The sequence below is a fragment of the Globicephala melas genome, chromosome X (genome assembly GCF_963455315.2).
Source record: "Globicephala melas chromosome X, mGloMel1.2, whole genome shotgun sequence".
NCBI classification, from domain to species: Eukaryota; Metazoa; Chordata; class Mammalia; order Artiodactyla; family Delphinidae; genus Globicephala; species Globicephala melas.
This window is the reverse complement of record NC_083335.1, coordinates 70,864,286-70,886,235: the sequence shown is the minus strand read 5'-3', so window position 1 is coordinate 70,886,235 and position 21,950 is coordinate 70,864,286. Positions and strand designations below refer to the sequence as shown.

The following is a 21,950-nucleotide window of genomic DNA, read 5'->3' as shown; positions in this document are numbered from 1 at the left end:
GATGAGCTCTCCTTCCTAGATAGAGAATATGCTGAAAGCTAAACTCAGTAACATAGATAGCTTCAACCAAGACTATCTTTAACCCCTTAGTCCCAAGTGTCATGCAGGTTAGATTGAAAACAAACAAAAAAAAAAATAGGAGACTTAATTAAAGCTCTGGGGTCCAAATGTTATATTTTCCCTAACTAGTTTCTAGTGCTCCCAAACGACAGAAGTTAATGATGAAAAACATCCCCAAGGCAACAATCTAATTCCATTCTTTCTCTAGTTCTTACCTATCTTGGCTGGTTTAGATGGCTGGAAAACAAAGCAGTTGACTCCATGAACACCCAGACCCCCTCTAACACTATAGTTCTTATTCTCTTTGCCCTACTTATATAGGAGAACCTTTATAGTTTTTAAAACTATAAAACTAGGTTTTAGATGCCAAGTTAATCCATTTTAGTAAAAGTACCACCAATAACATGAAATTGCATCTAACAACTGCCACATTTTAAAAATTCCTTTTAAATCATACCAAAATAATCATAGTAAAATACCAGAATCATACCAATCAATCACAAGGAATAAGTAAGAACCAGGAAAGCTGAGAGGTACTCCTGTTCATAACATTTCATTTCTTTAGACCTCAGTGAAATATCTGACCAGTTGGAGAAAGTCTGACTGGACAACATGGCCTGTTGTGACTTTTGTGGTTCCTGTCCTGTGGCCTTCACCACTTGGTATATTACATCATTATTAACTATAAAGGGAAATGCTGGTCTGGCCCCTTTAATGAACCAGAAGTTCCCAAATCTGACAGAGAGAAAGAGATTCCTGTTATCTTATTTATCTCTTATGATAAATAATATGTCAAAAATCATGGGTTTCCCTTCCAGCAGAGCCATACATTACTTATGTATTACTTAGTTGTACCATATACCTTAGGGCATAATATACTAATTCAAAATCAACAAATGCTTATAAACTATTCAGGGGCTTTGTAAAAAATCCCAATGACTGTCTATAATGGGAAAGAAACAGGGGTTCATGACCAAATATCAAAAGACAATCAAAAAGGGCAAACTGTGTGTTTCTGACTGGCCACTGGGGAAAGCACAACCCCTGGATGATAACTTCTTGATACGAGAGCTGAGATTGTGTCAGGCCCTGGGGTAGGTACTAGGGATGCAACACTGGTAATGGAGACTTTGCCCATTCAAACAGGAAAACACCTAGTAGCACCATATGGATTCTAAAATCTTCATTATGTATGAGGAAGTAGGCTATTTCCAAAACCATTTCCTTGCATACCTCTCTACACACACTCAGCTGAAGCTGGACAACAAGAAGGTCCAAGGAACACTCACGGAACTCAATGCCCTGCTGTACTCAACAACAGCCAATTAATGAACAGCCTAGTTTAGTCTTTAAGGGCTATACTCGCCCTCAACTCCTCCATTTTAGGGCAAAAGCAGCTGTAGACAGTATATAAACAAGTAGGTGTGGCTAGGTGCCAATAAAATGTTATTTACAAAAACAGACATTACTTACAGAAACAGGTGGTGGGCAGGACTTGGCCCATGAGCCCTAGTATGCTGACCCCTGCTTTAGTTCATATAAAGCAAGGAGACCGCTTTGAGAAATCAAGTTACTATTCCTTTTTCCCTCACCCTTCTTCTCAGGACTCCTGAGAAGGAACAAAGAGCAAAGGTGCAAGGCTAGAAAGTTTCCTTCAATCAGTTATTCTCAAAATTAGAGGCTACAAAACACTTCAAAGTAAACAAGACCTGTGAATATCCATTCTACTTACTTGTACTTGTCACCATTAGAAAATAAAACTCTTCACTCGTCTAGTGGAGAGACCAGAGATACCTTCTCTGGTGTGCCAGGGGGATGACACATGGTTTTTATTAAACATCATGCTATTAATTCCTGCCTGGTGCAGAAACTCAGACAGCATCCCATAAAAAACATCAAAGCCACAATTGGCCAGCAGCCTTCAGAACACCTAGAAGCTCCTGGAGGGCCAAACTTTGGGAAAGTCAGTCCTGAAAGGGGCTACTAACTCCTTGAGGGTGAGACCACTACAAAAAGAAAAGAATTCTCTCTAGAGAGACTTGCCAAGCAAGTGCCTCCTTACCCAGTGGTTGGTTTAAGGCTTCAATCAGCCAGATCCTGCTGGACTTGTTAGACCTGACGAAACAACAGCAATAGCTTTGGTAATAATGCCAGATATGGACTAGGGCAAAATTGCCTGCTGTAAAGGAAATCTATATAATGGGCTCTGCCTAAGAAACATGACATCTCCATACTGGCAGGGGAGCAGAAGCTGATTAAAGGCACAGGGGTAAGAGAAAGGCAAATGGATTGGTCCTAAATATCGCCATGGCACACCAATATTTATGAGCTCCTTTGAATGGGGGCTGCCTAACACATGGCATGAGGGGGTCCAAAAGAATTTAAATCACAATTTGGAGAATGGCAGGTGAGTCATCAGAGCAAGGACAGGTGACCAGGCAAAAAAACAAGGCACATTAAGGCAAAAGGTCTCTGAGAGGGAGGGTGAAGGAGATGGCAACTGGCAACAGGCAACACTGAGGGTTTTACAGTGAGCTGCATATGAGATGGTGTTAGGAGGAAAGGCTCAAGGAGCAGAAGAGGGCTGAGTGCAAAGCCAGGTCAGAGCTGAGACAGACATCGGGAAGAATCAGGTAACTACCACAGGAAGGGACCATACAGGAAAGCCCAGAGGCACAGACTTCCCATACTCACCCTGCAAGGCATAAGCACTGACCCCCTTCAACAGAGCATACATCAGAATACAGTAGAAAATTTCCTGCCCTTAGGAGCCAGAAGATCTGGGTTTTGACCCCTATTTGCCACACACTGCTGAGTAACTCTGAGCAACTTCTGATTTTCAATTTCCTCATCTGTAAAACTGTGAAACCATTACTTCCCTTTGTTACTTCACCTACATAAGAGGAACACTAATAGTACCCTGCCTGACTGGCTCATAGGGTTGTTGTTAAAGATCAAATTGAGATCATAGGTCAAACTGTTTGGTGAACTGAAAAATACTATGAAAGATGTTATATTTTCATTATTTTTATGAAGCAGTATTATGTATGGCATCAGTTCAAATACATAACTCCATCTAAGAATGAAACTGGTTTTAAACAAGATGTGTATTAGCCCCAAAATTCACCATTCACGGATAACTTGGGCTAAATAATGTCTGTACCACCTATGAAACTTTCAGAATCAAAAACTGAGCAGCCTATTAAAATATGTCCCTATTTTTCTTCCTTGTTAACTAATTTACAATTTTTAGGTTTATTTTCCATCCTAAAGATGTAATTAAAAAGGCCCAGGGTCACACTCTCCCTCATCACAATATGAAGCTTCCCTAATTCCTTTTAACCACCTCCGTTGGCTTCAGAGAATTCTGCTTTTAAGCTTCTACCTTGGTCTAGAGAGTCTTCCCCACAGGAGCTCACAGAATAGCCCAAGATTGATGACGCCAGAAACTCTACCACAAGCTCTGGTGTATGGGTCCTGTTAGCTACCCACTCCTCTACTGCTATTCTCCAGCTTTCACACCTTTCCTAATGGCCACTTCCTGTGGAGATGCGTACTAATGGCTGTTCCCATTTCTCTACGGAAGGCCCCATATCTCTTCTTCATTAACTCTACTTTCTGAACTACCTGCTGCTCTGAACAGCACTTATATTCTCTTTCATCATTAAAGGAAATAAAATCAAAGTGGAACAGTGGAAATATTCAGAAAATCTAAGTCTTAGCTCTACTATTGACTAGTAGCATGAAAGCTCTTAAACTCTGTAAGTCTTAGTTTCCTCATCTATAAAATAGAGATAACACTTTTCTTCCCAGATTAAGTTATATAATGTATGTGAAAGTGCCTTGTATATTATAAAGTGCTCTGTAAATATTAGCTTATGCCCATATCTATATCTATGCCCACATCCAGGTAATTGGTCAACCTGAGTGAGATCACGTTCACAAATCCCAGCCTTGCTGTTGCCCAGCACAAACATTACCAAACCTAAATCCCAACTCAATTTGTATTACAGTTGTTTCTTCCTCATTCATAATTTCATTCTCTAAATTCCACATATCTAGGGGTAAGTGTTCTATTATAGAAGGTCTGTCTCTTGATCTTCTATTTCATCAAGTTCCTACTAGGCAAGGGCCAACCAGAAAAAGTACAGCAGTGACTTCAGATTTCCTGACCTTCCCCTACTCCATTCCTGCAGGTCTGTGAAATGCTTGGCTGCCTTCAGACCAACACTGGAGGTGCATTCTTGGCCAGAGGCAGTGAAGAGAAAACAATTCTTTTCTTTCACAAGCTGAAAGTGATTCTGAAAAAAATCACTGGCTCAGCAAAAAGAGATTGGTGAAGGGTAGAGACTGTTTTCGTAAGGCACAGTGACATTGCACAGAGCCCAAGAGTGGGACTGATTACTGGGTTCCCGTACTGACTCTGTGATTAACTGTCTCAGTGACCTTGGACAAGGAATACCCCCTCTTAGGTTTGCTTCCTCATCTGAAATATGGAAGAGTTAAACAAAATGTTCTCTTAAGTCCCGTAGAACTCTATGAGTCCATTCCCAGCAAGATACTGCCCATTAATCAAAAAGAAAAGGGAACAGTTAAACAGCATCTGCTTTTCACAAAGGAAACGCAAACAAAATGCCAAGAAAGCCCAGCTTTCCCTCCCCTTTAATTCTGCTGGTGCAGCCATACACTCCCTGGCTGAGCTGTTACCCAATTAGCACACTGGTACCCCTTCCAAAAACCCTGAAACACTGGGCTTGGATTCTAGAAGACAAATCACTCCAGATAAACCAAATATGGAAAGATATCAATATTTCCCATGTTAAGAAAAAAGAGAAATTCAGCATGGTGATAATGGTAACAGAGGCATTCTCTTCAGAACTCTCTTTCCAGTTTTTTTTTTTCCTGCTTTAAGCAAAAGTTGTAAGGGGCAGCTATAAAACACCTCGCTGGCTTGTTACCCACCCTCCTCCCCCCACCTAATGAATTCAGGATGGATGAATTCAGGATTAGTCTCCATCTGTCAACTGCCACATGCATAATACATACTTTTCCAATCACAGGGAAAGGCTTTTCCACGAGAGCCTGGCGCTGGAGAGTTGGAAGCTGAAATGTGGCCCTCCTGCTTCTGGGGAAGTCCTTAATGAAAACCTCTTGCAAATAACTGCCTTGAAGTTCCTAATATGGTACTATAGTGCTGGGCCTACTGCTTGCCACTAGTGAGAAATTCCATGGTGCCTAGGGATAAAAATAATATGGAGGGAGGACTTTGTCACCCTTTAGTGACGCCACATATTTCCCAATATACACTATCCGCTACATGAAAAGCAGCTGCATCTGCCGTAAGAAGTCAACAGGTGAGCAGAGAAGAGCGTAGGCCTCTGGAACTGCCCAACCAGCTGGTGTAGGTTCTTGGAGCAGGAAACAAAGAGGACAGGTGGCACACCACCAAGATGTAATATACTGTCATTCTTCTGTGACAAAAATAAAACATAACCAGGCCCTAATTAAAATGGGGCTAGATTGCTCAACACGGAAACCACCTGATCCCAGCCATGATAATGGAGGAAAGAGAATGAAAGGAAACTTTCCACTAGCACAGTTCTTCACTGCCAACTGGGTCACTTCAAACAAAAGAACCCCCAGCCCCAATAAAGAACATCCACACGGTTTTAATGCAAGGTACCTGCTTTAGAGTACAGTGCAGAAAGAGCCTTGGAATGGGAAACCAGAAAATCTGATTCTGGTCCCAATTCAGGCTCTAGCTCTAGATCTCTGGAAGAGTCAGTTCTCTCTCTTGGCTTCCTTTCCCTGGATATAAACTCAACAGAGTGGATGTGAAGCTTTCTAAACAAATTCCCAGTTCTGTTGTTCTATAAGGAAGAGCCAAAGGAAGGTATCAGTACATAAACCAAGCACCTCTGTTTCTCCAAGCACAATCATACCATAAAATTCACTTATTAAAGTGTACAATTAAGTGGTTTTTAGTATACTCACAGAGTTGTGCAACTAACATCACAATCTAATTTTAGAAAAATTTTACAACCCCAAAAAGAAATCCTTTGCCCATTACTAGTCACAACATGCCCTGATCCTCTCCCCCAGCCTTAGACAATCACTAACCTGACATACCTAGTTTGTTTAGTGTTTTTAGCATAATAAAGTAGTGGACTTTTTAAAATATCTGCATCTATTGATATAATAATGCTTTTTCCCTTATTCTAGTTATTTGGTATATTATACTATTACACTGACAGATTTTTAGATGTTAAACTAACTTTGCATTCCTGGAATAAATTCCACTTGGTTATGGTGTATAACTCTTTTTATATGTTGCTGGATTTGGTTTTGCTAGTATTTTGTTGAGGATTTTTGCATCTACATTCTTAAGGGAATTTGGTCAAGAGTTTACTTGTGATATCTTTGGTTTTGGTATGTGGCCTCAGAAAATGTGTTAAGAAGTGTCCTCTTCTAACTTTTGGAAGTTTGAGAAGGATGAGTATTAATTTTTCTTTAAAGGTTGGAAGAATTCACCAGTGAAGCCATCTAGGCCTGGGCTTTTCTTTGTGGGTAGTATTTTGATTACTAATTCAATGCCTTTATTTGTTATAGGTCTACACAGACTTTCCATTTATTGTGGAGTCAATTTTGGTAGTTTGTGTCTTCCTAGATATTTGTCAATTCCATCTAAATTATATAATTTATCAGCATACAGTTTTCATAGTATTCCCATTTATTCATTTTTTATTTTTGTAAGTTTGGTAGTAGTGTCTCCTCCTTCATTCATACTTTTAATATTTTGAGTCTTTTCTCTCTTGTCTTTGTCAGTCTAGCTAATGGTTTCTCAATGTTATTTTTAAAAACCAAATCTTGATTTTTTTTTAATTTTCTCTATTTTAAATAGAGAAAATAGATGTTCCTATTCTTTATTTCATTTAGTTCTACTCTAACTTTATCATTTTTTTCCTTCTATTTGCTTTGGGATTCATTTGTTCTTTTCCTAGTTTCTTAATGTGGATGGTCAGCTTATTGAATTATGATCTTCTTTTCTAACGTACGTGTTTAAAGCTATAAATTTTCCCCTAAGCACTGCTTTTGGTGCATCCCATCAGTTTTGGCATGTTGTGTTTTCATTTTTATTCATTCCAAAGTATTTTCTAATTTCCCTTGTGATTTCTTCTTTGACCCACTGGTTACTTAGGAGTGTGATATTTAATTTCCACATATTTATGAACTGCCTAAATATCCTTCTGCTATTGATTTGTAATTTCATCCCACTGTGGCTACAGAACATAATTTGTATAAATAAATATATTCAGGCAAGTTTTGTGGCCTATCAGAGGGTCTGTCTTGGAAAATGTTCCATGTGCACTTAAGAACTGTATTCTGCTGTTGTGTGGAGTGTTCCACAGATGTCTGTAGAAGATCTACTTGGTTTATAGTGTTGCTCAATTCCTCTATTTACTCACTGAGCTCTGTCTAGTAGTTCTACCCATTATGGAATGTACAGTATTGAAGTCTCCAACTATTACTGTTACATTACCTATTTCTCCCTTCAATTCTGTCCACTTTTGCTTCATGTATTTTGGGGCACTGTTGTTAGGTGCATATGTTTATAACTTGATATCTTGCTGATATATTGACAGTTTTACCATTATACAATGTTTTTGTTTGAATGTCATAAAAATTTTGTCTTAAAATATATTCTGATGTTTATATAGCCATCCTAAGTCTCTTTGGTTACTATTTGCCTGGTATATTTTTCTATCCTTTCACTTTCAACCTATTTGTGTCTCTGAACACAAAATGTGGCTCTTAAAAGACAGCATACATTTCAATCAATTAATCCATTTTTGATCAATTTATCCACTTTGCCAATCTCTGCCTTTCTACTGAAGTGTGTATTCCATTTACATTTACTATTACTGATAAGATAGGATTTATGTCTGCCATTTACTTTGTTTTCTAGCTGTCATCTTTTCCCTCTATTTTTCCATTACTACCTTTTGTGTTAAATAGATATTGTCTAATGTACTATTTTGATTCTTGTGTTATTTCTTTCACTATATATTTTTTAGTTATTTTCTTAGTGGCTGACCTCAAGATTAAAATTACAATATGGCTCAGATTAATTTTAACTTAACTTAGAAAGCATACAGAAACATTGTTACCATATAATTGCTTCCTCCATATCCTTTGTACAGTATTGCATGCATATTTCATTTTTATATATCATAAGATCAACAGTTTTATAACTATTATACAACACAGCTGTCATTTAAACCAAATAGAGAAGAAATGAGTTACTAAAAAACAGACAGTTATAGTGTCTTTCATATATACCTATGTAGTTACATTTACTGGTGCAGATTTAAATTACCATACATCATTCTTTCATTTCATCCTGAAGGACTCTCATTAGTATTTCCTGTAAGGCAGTTCTGCTAGTGACCAATTCTCAGTGTTTTTTTGTTTTTGTTTTTTGTTTGTTTATTAATTAATTTATTTATTTTTGCTGTGTTGGGTTTTCATTTCTGTGCGAGGGCTTTCTCTAGTTGTGGCAAACAGGGGCCACTCTTCATCGCGGTGCGCGGGCCTCTCACTATAGCGGCCTCTCTTGTTGCAGAGCACAGGCTCCAGATGCGCAGGCTCAGTAGTTGTGGCTCACGGGCCTGGTTGCTTCGCGGCATGTGGGATCCTCCCAGACCAGGGCTCGAACCCGTGTCCCCTGCATTAGCAGGCAGATTCTCAACCACTGAGCCACCAGGGAAGCCCCAATTCTCAGTTTTGTTTTGTTTTGTTTTAATTCTGAGAATGTCTTAATTCTCCCTTTTTTAAAAAATATTTATTTATTTACTTATTTGGCTGCGCCACGTCTTAGTTGCAGCATGCGGGATCTTCAGTTGCAGCGTGTGGAATCTTTAGTTGCAGCATGCAGGCTCTTAGCTGTGGGCATGCGGGATCTAGTTCCCTGACCAGGGATCGAACCCAGGCCCCCTGCATTGGGAGCATGGAGTCTTAACCGCTGAACCACCAGGGAAGCCCCTCCCTTGTTTTAAAAGAATAGTTTTGATGAATAAAGAATTCTTGATTGACATTATTTTTCTTTCAGCACTTTGAATATGTCAGTCCACTGCCTTCCAGTCTCCATGGTTTCTGATGGGAAATCAGCTCTTAATTCTATTGAGGGTTCTGTTCACCTGATGAATTGTTTTTCTCTTCCTTCTTTCAAGATTCTCTCTTTGTCTTTGGTTTTCATCAGTTTGACTATAATGTATCTAGGTATGGATCTTCTTCAGTTTATCCTACTTGGAGTTTTTTGAGCTTCTTGGATCTGGAGATTAGTGTTGCACATCAAATTGGGGGAGTTTTGACCATTATTTCTTCAAATATTCTATCTGCTTTTTTCTATCTTTCTTCTCCTTCTGGGACTCTCATTACGCACATGTTGATACACTTGATGGTGTCACACAATTTCTGGGACTCTGTTCATTTTTTTCTTTCTTTTGCTTAGATTGGATAATCCCAGACTGGATTATCTTCAAGTTCTATGACTCTTCTGCTAGCTCAAAACTGCTGTTGAACCTCTCTAATGGATTTTTCATTTTAGTTATTTTACTTTTCAACTCTAGAATTTCTATCTGGCTCTTCTTTATAATTTTTATCTCTTTATATGGTCTCTTTGGTGAAACATTGTTCTCAGGCTTTCCTTGTCTCTTTGGTGAAATATTGTTCTCAGGCTTTCCTTTAAATCTTTAGACATGGTTTCCTTTAGTTCTTTGAATATATTTATATTAGCTGATTTAATTTTTTGTCTAAATTCCAACATTTCGGCTCCATCAGGGACAGTTTCTACTGACAGCTTTTTTCTTGTGTATGAACCATACTTTTCTGTTTCTTTGCATATCTAATCATTTTTTGTAGAAAATGGGACATTTTAGACAATGTAATGTGGTACTTCTGGAAATCAGATTCCCCCAGGTTCTGTTGTTATTGTTGTTTTTGTCATTGTTTTTGTTGCTGTTTGTTTGTTTATCATATTTCTTGGACAAATTCTGTAATGTCTGTATTCCTTGTAGTGTGTGGCCCCTAAAGTCTCTGCTTGGTTAGTTTAGTAGCCAGCTGGTAACTGTTCAGAGATCTCCTTAAATGTCTTGAACCATTAAGTCTTCCACTTTTTTCTGAGGGGTTCTGTGTGCATGCTGGGTCATTTCTTCAACACTCAGCCAAGCAGTTTATAACTCTGCCTCAAGTTCAGCCATAGGAGAGAAATTGGGGCCCTCTCAGGTATTTTCTAGGTACATGCACAGCCCTGGGCATGCACATGGCCTTCTAGATCTGCTGGAATATGTCAGAGCTTTTCAAAGCCCCCAGTAGACATCTCATTCCCCTTTTATGTTTTTGGCCAGGATTTTGCTTGCCCTGACTGGTGTCAGTTAGTCTAAGTCACCTGTGATGTTAAACACCTTGGGGTTAGAACTTTTCCCACTGAGCTAACTCTAAATCAGATGAAGTAATGAGAAGCTGTGTGAATAGGGCTTTTCTAGGTAGCTTTGAGACAGGTTAGATAGTGACAAGACTATAGGTCTGTGAGTCTTTGAGGAACTACAAACCCATTCTTCTCCCTCAGATGCTAAAGGCTACTGGTTTCCACAGCTACTATGGTTATGGGGCTGTAGGTTTTCAAGGCTTCCACAAAGCTCTGGAGAAGGGAATGGGAGGCAGGGTAAGTTAAAATGCCACAAAACTTGCTGTTACAAAGGTTCAACATGTTTCCATCAATAAACATTCTTCAGATTGTTGCAAGCCTTTTGGTTAATTTACAGAGTTCTGAGAAAGTTGATTTTGACAACTTTTGCCAGTGTCCTTTTTGCTTTTATGGAGGAGCTGATTTTATGAGGTCTTTAATTTACCATTCGCTCCAAGTACTATCCTAAAGAAATCTTGCCCCAGTGTGGCTGAGAATTTGCCCACAATGAACACATTCCTGTGGAAGCAGAAGTTGAAAAAAGCACCAGGAAAATTCTTTTTAAAAGGTAAGCAAAAAGTTGCCAGTTGTTGCCTCTAGTGTGAAGAACTGGGGAACTGGGACACAAGAGGAGGACCTTTTGAATTTTGTACCATGTTCATGCGTTACTTACTCAAAAAACATTTTTAATATACTTATAAAAGAAGAAGGAGGGGAGTTCCCTGGTGGTCTAGTGGTTAGATTCTGGGCTTTCACTGCTATGACCCGGGTTCAGTCCCTGGTTGGGGAACTGAGATCCCACAAGCCGCACAGCACAGCCAAAGACCCCAGGAGATATACTACACCCTATTTCTGACAAACTCTCCATTCGCTTAAAGAATCTTGCTCATTATCAGGGCCATTAACTACCACAGTAGTAAAACAGATAGCTTTGATTTAGGAACTCTTCCTTCTCAGTTTTTTTTTTCCTATGGACAGTTGCATCTCCACAGTCTAGCTCATTTTTCCCCCGACAAAGACCCACTTTATAACATGTGATAGAATATATACCATATCCTGAACTTCTTCATAGCTCTTCTCACAACTGTAATTCAATTATTTAAGTGAGTAATCAGATGTTTAAAGTACGCTCCAAGAGGGCAGAGCCCATATAAGCCTTATTCGCCATTATATCTCCAGTTGTCCAGTTGTCTGACACATAGTGGGTGCTTCGTAAATCCTTGTTGAATTAAAATTAATTATTTTTACAACATGTAAGGCTTTAGCACTTGATACAAGCCCAATAACGTATCATGAGGGCCCTCCACCCCACTAGAAAAAAAATCAGCGCAAGATTTCCAGGATACTCTCCTGGAAAAGCATGTATCTTTCCAGATCATCGTGGGCTTTTAGGAAACTTCTATAGTTACTGATTAGAGAAGCAGGTGCCAGATTAAACAGAAGTTTTGGGTTATGCTTTTAAAAAATGATGCTATAAAAATGAAGCTGAAAAGTAATTTTCCTTCATAACTCTTAACTCTGAAAAACTTTTCTTAATAAGATCAAGCCATAATCTTCCCTACCCTACCCCTATACCATTCACCATCCATAAAAAAAAAAGAAAAAACCTACCAGCTTCTTGTAAGTGGTCACACTGAAAGGCTGGCTTGGTTCACTTTTCCACCCTAGTCCCCACAGCACTCCAGTCCAGCTACTCTGGAATCTGGTCTTCTGAGGACCTTCTATGAATATGGTAATATTGCCTCCACCAAATTCCATTTGACACTGCTTCATATCTACTAACAGCAGTACCCTACGACATACTCATTACATTGATCTGAGCGACTCTACAGAATATCTAAAATACAGTCTTCCCTCATTATGTGTGGGGAATTGGTTCCAGGACCCCTGTGGATACCAAAATCCACAAATATTCAAGTCCCTTATATAAAATGGTGTAGTATTTGCATATAACCTACCCACATCCTCCTATTACTTATAATACCTAATATAATGTAAATGCTATGTAAACAGTTGCTAGCATGTGGTAAATCAAGTTTTGCTTTGGGAACTTTCTGGAATTTTCGATCCCCCATTGGTTAAATCTAGAGATGCAGAACCTGCAGATACAGAGAGCCGATTGCAACTCCATGTCCTCCAAGTCACTGATTAACTATCACCAGGATAATGACAGGATATCTGCTGACTGAGAATATATATTACATCACCAACTCCTCCCTGCACACCATAGCACTACACTCAGTCCAAAGGGATTAAAAGCTTTGGTCTCCCTCACTATAGAGCTATTCAGGACAGAACTGAAGGACACCAGGTTGGCACCTCTCAAGAAGCATTCACCAAGCAGATAATCAAATAGGCTAGCATGATTCAAGTCATCTACTCACACTGGACATATCAGTTGGATTTTCCCTTCGCCCACTCTCCCAGAGTAACGATGAACTGGCTCCAAAGTTTACGATGGAATCAATTTAGGTTGCTTGACTATTTGTGCAAGACAGTGGCAGCCCAGAAAACTGAATGAGAAAGCCAGGAGGAACCCTAAAGCTCACTGACCAAACTTCTAATTTTAGAAATGGGAAAACTTAGGTTTGCAAAACTAAAGACTTACTCAGAGTCATACAGCTAGGAAGTGGCACAGTTGGAACTAGTACCCAGGTTCCCTGTGTGCAAAGCTAGAGATGGCTCCACTAAGTATATTCAATATCAAATTTGCCTCAAAGACCCATCCTTTCAGAAAAGCAATTACTTACCGAATAGATTCCCCAGTTGCCAAAGCAAGAGCTGAAAAGGTACCCTAAAAAGTATCCTTAACGTAAACATCTAAAACTCTTGTCTTTAAAAGTACAGAATGTAAGAAAGTGACATTTTTGCATTCTTTTAAGATATAAGTTTTCATTAGTCCAAGACAGCCTGTGTATTTGTGGTTGTGCATGTGTATGTGTGGGCTTAATGATAAAATTCCTTTTTTCTGACATCTGTTTTATACATATAAACATACATACATATAAAGCATGTTATCCTTGGTTTTTGAAAGGCTATTTTAAAATTTTGTTTAAATTTTTATATTTAATTAATACTGTCAACATACTAATATAATGGCAAAAATTTATGTAGGTATAAATTAAGATCCTATAATGAGGTTACTCATTCCTTTCCCAAATGGTTAAACTACAATATGCAGAAAAAAAATCATGGAATGTTAGATCTGAAAGTGGGCTTATAGATCCCCTACCCACCCTCACCTTTGGGCCCCTCACCAAGGGCCCCAGCAAATGACTTACCAAGGTCACAGACCCCATTAGTAGCAGAACCATCACCATACCCATCATGTCTAGGTTTTTTTTCCCACTACACCATCATTCTGCCTCTGTTCATTTGCAGCATCTAGTGTGTTTCCCCAGAGAAATCTCTGTCTGGAGACTATCACCTTCCATTTTCCTAGCCCATTGGAATCCAAGACTCCTAGACTGTTAGAAGTAGATCATCTAGCTCAGGAGTTGCAACCTGATTGAATCCAAGCTGTAAACATATTTCATTTAGCTATCACATTTTTAAAGAAAGCGAAGGCTTTTTTACAGGGATGAGGCTGCTGTATTTTACCCCAATCACTCCAGCCCTACTAACCCACTTCCAATAGCTTCATGCTTTTCTGTTTTCTCCTTGGCCACTGACAGCATTTGGGCCTGCAAACCCTGAATGCAGAACAGGCATAAGTAGCAGCACACCAAAGTAAAATTAGTTGATGGAAAATGTGAAATATGGCATTATGTTTTAGCAATAACTATATTCACTGCCTTACCAATAAAAAAATCCATTTAGGTTAACTACTCGTATCAGAGGTCTGCAAACTACAACCAATGAATCAAACCCAGCCCATGGCCATTTCTGTATGCCACCGCCCCAGGTGAGCTGAGAATGGTTTTTATATTTATAAACAGTTGAAAAATTCAAAGGAAGAACACTATTTTTGTGACGTGAAAATTATGTGAAATTCACTTTTCAATGTCAATAAATAAAGTTTTATTAGAACACAGCCACTCTCATTTCATGTACATATTACCTATGGCTGCTTTCTCACAACAATGGCAGTTAAATAATTGCCACAGAGACTGAATGGCCCTCAAAGCCTAAAATATTGCCCTTTACAGAAGAGGTCTGCTGACCCCTGAGCTATATCAAAGAAAATTTAAAGTTCCTAATAAACTGCGAAAAAGTCACAAATATTTGTTTAGAATTGGAACATCTTACACATCACTCTCAGATGAATCTTCCTAAAACACAGCTCAGACCATGTCTCTCTCCTACCAAAAATGTTTTTAATACTCCCTGCCTATAAAGAAAAGTCTGAAGTACTTAACAGGTCCTGCACAGTCAAGACCTCAAACTTCCATTCCAACCTTATCTCCCAAACTTCTCTTCCTGCACCATATATTCCAGATGACTTGAATTATTTGCTATCCTTTTACATTCTCTATGTCATTCCTACTACATTAAATGCCCTGTCCTGAATACAGTGCAATGCAGTAAAATAAGCAGGGCTTTTAGAGTAAGGTCTGAGCTCTAATTCACTCTTGCCCTTATCAGTTGAGAAAGTTACTTAATGCCTCTGAACTTCAGTTTTTTCATATATAAAGTGGGAATAATAATCCTTGCCTCATAAGGCTCTTACAAGATTTTAATTCCTGGCATATAGGAACAACTAAACAAGTGATAAGTGTTATTAATTCTGTCCAATTACAATGCTACTTCCTCTTTTGCTTTTCCTTGTCCTTCCACAGGGAAATGACCTCTCCCTCTAATGTCGCATACCATGGGGTCCACCTGTCTCACTCTATGGCTCTGATCCATATCTACTCCCTTATATGATGGTGATCTCTACATATATCTTACCTCCCCTACTAGTCTGGGACCTCCTTGAGGGCAGGATCCCATCTGTGACTTACTCTGTCACATCTGTGACAGCCCTGAGAACAATGGCTTGAATTTAGTATGTGCACGAGTATTTACGGAATGAATGATATGTGTTCTAAGCAGAGGCTATATCACTTGTTCTAAATAATACCTAGCCTAAGTGCGTAGAAAATATTCAAACAACACTAGGGACCAAAGCTGCCTATATAAAAACAAAGAACAAACAGAAAAGTGTGCAGTATATTCACCTTTAAGAGTGCCAGTGTTTTTATTTTTCACTGGCTTAAGTTATAATCACCATTTTGTACTCCAACAATTATGAATAGATCACATTTAAGGGGGGGAGGGAATGAATCACTTTCCCAAGGAAGACATATTGAACATTCATAACATCAATTACCTCTAAGCACAAATCTATCTAAGAAAATGTGAATATCCAAACAGGACCTATATTTATAAATTAATCATCATACACAGTTGTGACTAAAACCTTATCTAGAGCTCTGTACAAAATCAGACACAAGCACAAAATCAAGTTCCAACTAGCTTAACAACTTTAACAAAAACTGCAGCTGGTTTTTGTGGCATGATGCACTAGGTTTCACTGGTTCCTAGAAACACTAGCCAGTTGATTTGACGGTCAATTTAATAAGTTAAATAAAAAGGTGCCAATAATTCTTCTTTACTTTTAATGCCAGACTCCAAATGACAAAATGAATCCACACACATGTATACAAAATTAATTGCTGAGACACACCAATGTAGGGAATGACATTTTCCAACAAGATGACAGCAAAAAATATGTTTCCAATTACTTCTGCTTATGTATTTTCCTTTAGAAATCTACCGAAAAGTACACATTCACCAGCAGATATATTATTAACCTGAAGATGTATTATCAACAACTTACAATATTTAGCAGTTTCCATTTACAAAATACTTTCATAATCCATTAACTCCTTTGAGCCTCAAAGCAACTCTGTGAGGTGCGTATAATTACCCCCATTTTATATATGAAGTAAATGATTTGTGCCTTCTTATCCCAAAATGGTGAAGCCAAGATTGTAGCCCAGGTCTTCTAAATCCACTTCCAGTGTTCTCTCTTCCTTTTTCCTCCACACAAAGCAAGAGCATACCTTTGTTTTGCGTCTACCTCACTCTCAAAAAGTCGCCCAGCTAGCCCAGTGTGAGGAAACAGAGTGGGAGTATAAACATTACTGTGGTCAAGACAGTGGGAAACATCCCACCTTTGCCTCTATCTAATCACATTTTTAGAATCACGCAACTTAAAGGAAAGAAATGGAGTGTGGGTTAGCTGCTGCGTTTTATTTCCTAACTGTCCTATTTTTGGCTTTCTATATATACTCAGAAAGGCAAAACCACCATAAATATCAAGAAGCCCCCTGAACCAAAATAACTCTTGGATCTTTTGCCCATACGCAAAGGTTTAAGCCTGCATAATTGTTGACTCTTACCACATTTAATCTCAGAAAAGGAAAGAATAAAAACCGCAACTTGCCCCTCACTTAGAAAACTTTTGCCCTTCCTCAAACATTTTACTGAACTGTTTATTTTCTCTTAAGAATTTTAATCTCTCTGATACTCCTCAGCTGATCATTTTTTAGCACAAACACTTTCAGCTTACCCTAAACTTCACAAAGCCAGTCCCTTCCAGGGGCTTAGATGAGCTTCATTTGACTATGAATACTGCACCAAGCAGTTTACTGAAACAAGTAAATAAAAAGAAAATCCAAACATTCCCCCTTTCCTTTCAGGAACCCCTACCTTTCTAAGTACTTTTGTGGCACAACCTGCATATCTTTAACCTCTCAATGAACTCTATTAAGTGGCAACACACCCTAAAGCCTGGCCTAAAGTTTCTAAGGATCAGCATTTCAAATACCCCATCTTTAAGGTGCTGCCAAGAGTTAACTCTTGTTCAGACTGCAATAGGACAAACCATTATATGATCGAATTCAGTCAAACAACCAGCAGGAACTTGGAAAACTTCTATTCTGACCAAAGTGGGCAGACAACATATGCAGGGAAAGCACAGACTCCAAGGGGCAAATCAGGAGAGCTGCACAACAAATACCCCTGCGCTGCGGCTCCCAAGCCTTTCTCCCTGCTCTTGGTTGGCTGCATTTGCCTTAAGGTCCCCACGCTGGACCAGACACAGTATTTGTGGGATAAATCCACTCAGAAAAAAGTTATAGGCATACAGAATATATTTGCCAGTGACTTTGACTTTATTTTTCATAAACATCTTTCAACCAAGAAGAGAAAAAATGAATTATATAAACCCATTCACTAACCTCCATTCTTCTGGGTATATTCTTTGGCACAATGGATTGGTTTGCCTGCACTCTTGTTGGGGATGTTTATTATTCTTTCTCCTACTCCAAGCCTTCTGCCAACTAGCAGAAATAAAAACTCCATACACAGTGGGGAAGCAGGGGAGGGTCCCACAGCTGTTAACCGTGACCACTGGGAAAGCCAAGCTAGGTGAGGTTCCTTCAGCCAGATAACTCCCAACCTGAGCTCTCTACTATGCTCCCAGGGGGCCGGGTTCCTCCTGCCAGGGACTAGGCAGGTCTTTGTTCCACCCTCGAGGAGAATTCAGTGGCATGTGAGGTCATTTAATAATTCTGAACTTACACAGACCTTGACCAAAACCATAACTCAGTAACTTAAAAGAAAGAAATCACTGGGGCAAAGGTGCTTTCCTTAGAAAATAACTTGCCATCTGAAATTTTTTTATTACTGCCCCCATACTTACCTATAGCAACCAGAGGCCAGGCAGGAACAAAACCCTGACTCAAGCTGCTGGCCTGAATTCCCAATTCTCTAGGAGGTCCTAGGGCAGTTCCTCAGTCAGCTTGGATGTCCCTTTGCCTCATACATGGGTAGAAACATGTCCGACAGAACAAGCAGACTGTCCCTTCGGAAAAACAGTCTGACAAGAAAGGATAGTTGCAGAACAAGACGGTCCCTGGGACAGCTACAGATCCTGTCTTATAAAGCCAAGGACACTAAAGGGAAAAGCCCCAATTCTAGTTGCAGCCACCACCTTCCACTTCTACTGACCCCACTCCAAAGTGTCCGGAAACCCATTCGCCTCAGACACCTGGGCTGAGAATCACCCTAAATCCCCACTTTCCCCGTGGTGTGGAAGAGCTCAAAGGCCAGAGCCACTGGCTCGAGGAAACTGCTCATCGAAGCCTTCCACTTACTTCTCATTGCGCTGATAAGCGCGTTGCCGTCTTTGATCACGTCTTTGATGAATTTATTGGTCCTCTCCAGTTCCTGCTCATAACACTTGAGCCTCTCGCGGAAATCAGGGCTGTCCAGGTAGCAGTCGCTGAACTCCAGCGGGGGGTGCCCCATGGTTCTGATGGCGGGGATTGGAAGGAGAGAGGAAAGACACAAAGACCAAGAGCATCAGTGGCACAGTACAGGGAGAAGATGAGGTGCGCAGAGTGCAGGACCCGCTCAGGAAGCTGTAGCCTCCCTCCCTTTGGAGGACAGGTACCTGTTCAGATGAGATTCCTGGGGACAGCTGGCTTGTCTGTACCGGAAACGGGCGGCCTGGCGATTGCTTCAGGTGACTGGGAGAGCTAACTAACGCAGTCGGATCCCGGCGGGGTGCTCCCTAGCAAGCAGCTGGCCCCCTAGTCATCGCCCCCCTGACAGGCGACAGAAACTGCAGCTCAGCTCTCCTCCGGAGACCGGCCGGATCCTTCCCGAGCAATTGTAAACGTGACACTTCAGCCCGCCCAGGGTGTGGGCGGGGGTGAGCGCCGGGGGTGAGCGCCGAGGGTGGGAGGTGCCTCTCCTTGCTCCCAGCGGCGGAGCCAGCTGAAGATTTCCTTTGCCGAATTCCGCGGGCAACCCTAATTGCACTGTCCCCTCCCCCTTCTTAAAGCCAGCGCCTCCGCCCTGCCCCGGTGAAGCCCTCGTACCGAGCCTGGGGACTTGGGTTCCTTCAGCTGTATCTTACTTGCACCCTAGGGTCTCGTTACCGGAATCCTCCGTCTCCCAAAATTCTTCCTGGGCCAAGGGAGCCGGCCTGCTGTCCTGTTAAGCTCCGGAAGGGTTAAGACGGGGCGGCAATGAAACGTAGCCTTCCTCCAAAGACGCCCAAGCGGAAAGAGGAGGGCAACAGCGCGACGCACAATAGCTGCAGTAGCCCGACGCTTCCCTACGGAAACTGGGGAGCAGTCAGCGCCCTAGACTCCAGCTGGAAAGCGTGGCGGCCTGGGAGATGTAGTCTTTCCGTTTCACGCCCGGTGACTCCTCCCTGCGATCTCCTCACCACCCCGCCAGGGCGGTGGCTCTCGCCGAAAGGCATTCCCAGCCCTCCCCAGCTAATAGCTGTCCCGGCCCAGCCTCAAGGGGCAGGTGCACCGCACTAGAGTCTACCTGGAAAGCTTCCAAAACTGGAGCGAGCAAGAACCCGGGAGGGATCAATTGTGGGAGGCTCTCTCTCACTTCTCATTGTTTGGATTGTTTGTGGGTTTTCCTTCCTTTCTTTCTAGACTCCCTCTGACCAACCCACTTCTTTTCCTCTTCCCTTTCCCATTTCTACAGGTCCTAGAGCTCTAATTCCCATGGGCCTTCTACCTGAAGGGTTGATTCCTGCCCTTGGATCTCCATGTTAAGCTCAGAACCTCCTGCCAGAGAAAGGGAGGCAATAACTAGGAGTTCATTTTTCCCTGAATAGGACCTCAATACGTGGTTTTTGTGATCCAACTCATCACATCGGCTGTTGATTAAAGCACATGATTTTCCATATGTAAGTGAAAAAGCTATGAAGAGGATGTTATAAATTGTCTTGCAGCTTCCCTGAGAGACTTCTTGTCCATTGTCTATTGTAGAACTGGGGCTACTTTTACAGGTGGCTGCCTTGAGACTAAGAGTAGCTAGGGGCTGGAAAATAGTGTGTACACGGGCAAGAAGATTCATTTTAATTTTGGAGAAGTGTTTAGATTACATTGCCCTGTGAAGAAAGCCAAGAAAAGCCAGAACTGAAGAGGATTGTAAACAGAGTAATAATGGCTACCCCACCTGTGTTAGTATCCTACTGCTGCTGTAACAAATTACCACAACCTTGATGACTTGAAATAGCACAAATGTATTATCTTACAGTGCTGGAAGTCAGAAATTAAAAATAGACCTCTGTAGGCCAAAATCAAGATGTCAGAAGGACTGTGTTCCTTTCTGGAAGCTCTAAGGGAAAACCGATTTCCCTGCCTTTTCCAGCTTCAGGAAGTTGTCTACATCCCCTGACTCATAGCCCCCTTCCTCCATCTTCAAAGCCAGCAATGGCCTATCAAGTCTCTCTCCCACTGCATCACTTTGACACTGACTCTCCTGCCTCCCTCTTTCTCTTATAAGGACCCACCGAATAACCCAGGATAATCTTCCTCATCTCAAGATCCTTAACTTATATCTTCAAAGTCCTTCTGTCATGTAAGATAACAGAGTCACAGGTTCTAGGGACATGGACAACTATGGCGGTAACATTCTTTACCTTCCACACAATCTATAATCCCATAACCCACCTCACTATTCCTCAAAACAATCTTATCAGGTCAGTATTATTATTATTATACCCATTTAAAGATGAGATAGCTGAGTTGAAGAGAGGTTAAGTGACTTGCCCGAGGCTACACAGCTAGTTTGAACTTGAGCCAACCCTGTTCTTAACCACTACACTATATCGCAGTAATGGTCAAGAGTCCAATGAGGAAAACACTCTCTGAGCATTAATAGGCGGCCACATGCCAGGAAAGGATTTTACTTCCTACTCTTTTTAAGAGAAAATGTCCATTTTCTTTATAAACACCAATGCAGGTACTAAAGGAAGATGCCCAATGAATGGGTACATGGTCTTTCATTCTAGGAAAGTTCCCTATAGCATTCATTAACTAATTCAACAAACATTTATTGAACACCTGCTATATGCCTTGACTTATACAGCCTATGCCTATATTTTCATCATCATGAACATTATCATTGACATTATCGATGTTAGGTATCATCTACCTCCCTATACTCAAAGTGTTTTATAGTCATCCATGTTATCCTTTATCTAGACAATGAAACTAAAGTGCAGAGAAATACAAGTGCCCTGGACCAAATACCAAGGAAGAAAGAGGGTTAAAATTAGAACTCAGTCCTTCAGATAATAGCAGCATTAATTGAGTGTTATTCTAGATGCTTTGCACATGTTATACCCAACACCTGACAACATGATAGGACTGGGGTCTTCAAATTTTTATTCACATAACTCCTAAAAGTTTTTTGAGAAGCTATGTACTCCCTCACATGTTAAGTTGACATCTAGATTTTTTTCATCTTGTTTAAACAGTTGCAAGAGGTATAATTTCTAGCATACTATACATATTGACAATTTAAAATAAAACTGTTATATTACATGTTTAAAGATATTCATTGGATTCTAGAAACCAAGGCAATTTGATGCCCACCATCAAACATTAAACACAAAAGT

The 21,950-nt window shown here is 40.5% G+C and overlaps 1 protein-coding gene across 6 annotated transcripts in view; it reads right to left on the bottom strand.

The window, feature by feature from the left end:
* OPHN1 (oligophrenin 1) overlaps positions 1 to 19,660 on the bottom strand; it is a 607,786-nt gene extending 588,126 nt beyond the window's left edge. For 3 of the 6 annotated variants that reach the window (XM_030847098.2, XM_060292179.1, XM_060292180.1), the window contains exons 1-2: positions 18,969 to 19,660; positions 18,670 to 18,827 (exon numbers count right to left, since the gene is read on the bottom strand). In XM_030847098.2, coding sequence (XP_030702958.1) covers positions 18,670 to 18,823 — 154 coding nt within the window. In that variant the 5' untranslated portion in view covers positions 18,824 to 18,827; positions 18,969 to 19,660. The remainder of the gene's footprint in view (positions 1 to 18,669; positions 18,828 to 18,968) is intronic. The other 3 variants (XM_060292177.1, XM_060292178.1, XM_030847099.2) reach the window with 3 other exon arrangements.
* Positions 19,661 to 21,950: the final 2,290 nt, after the last annotated feature.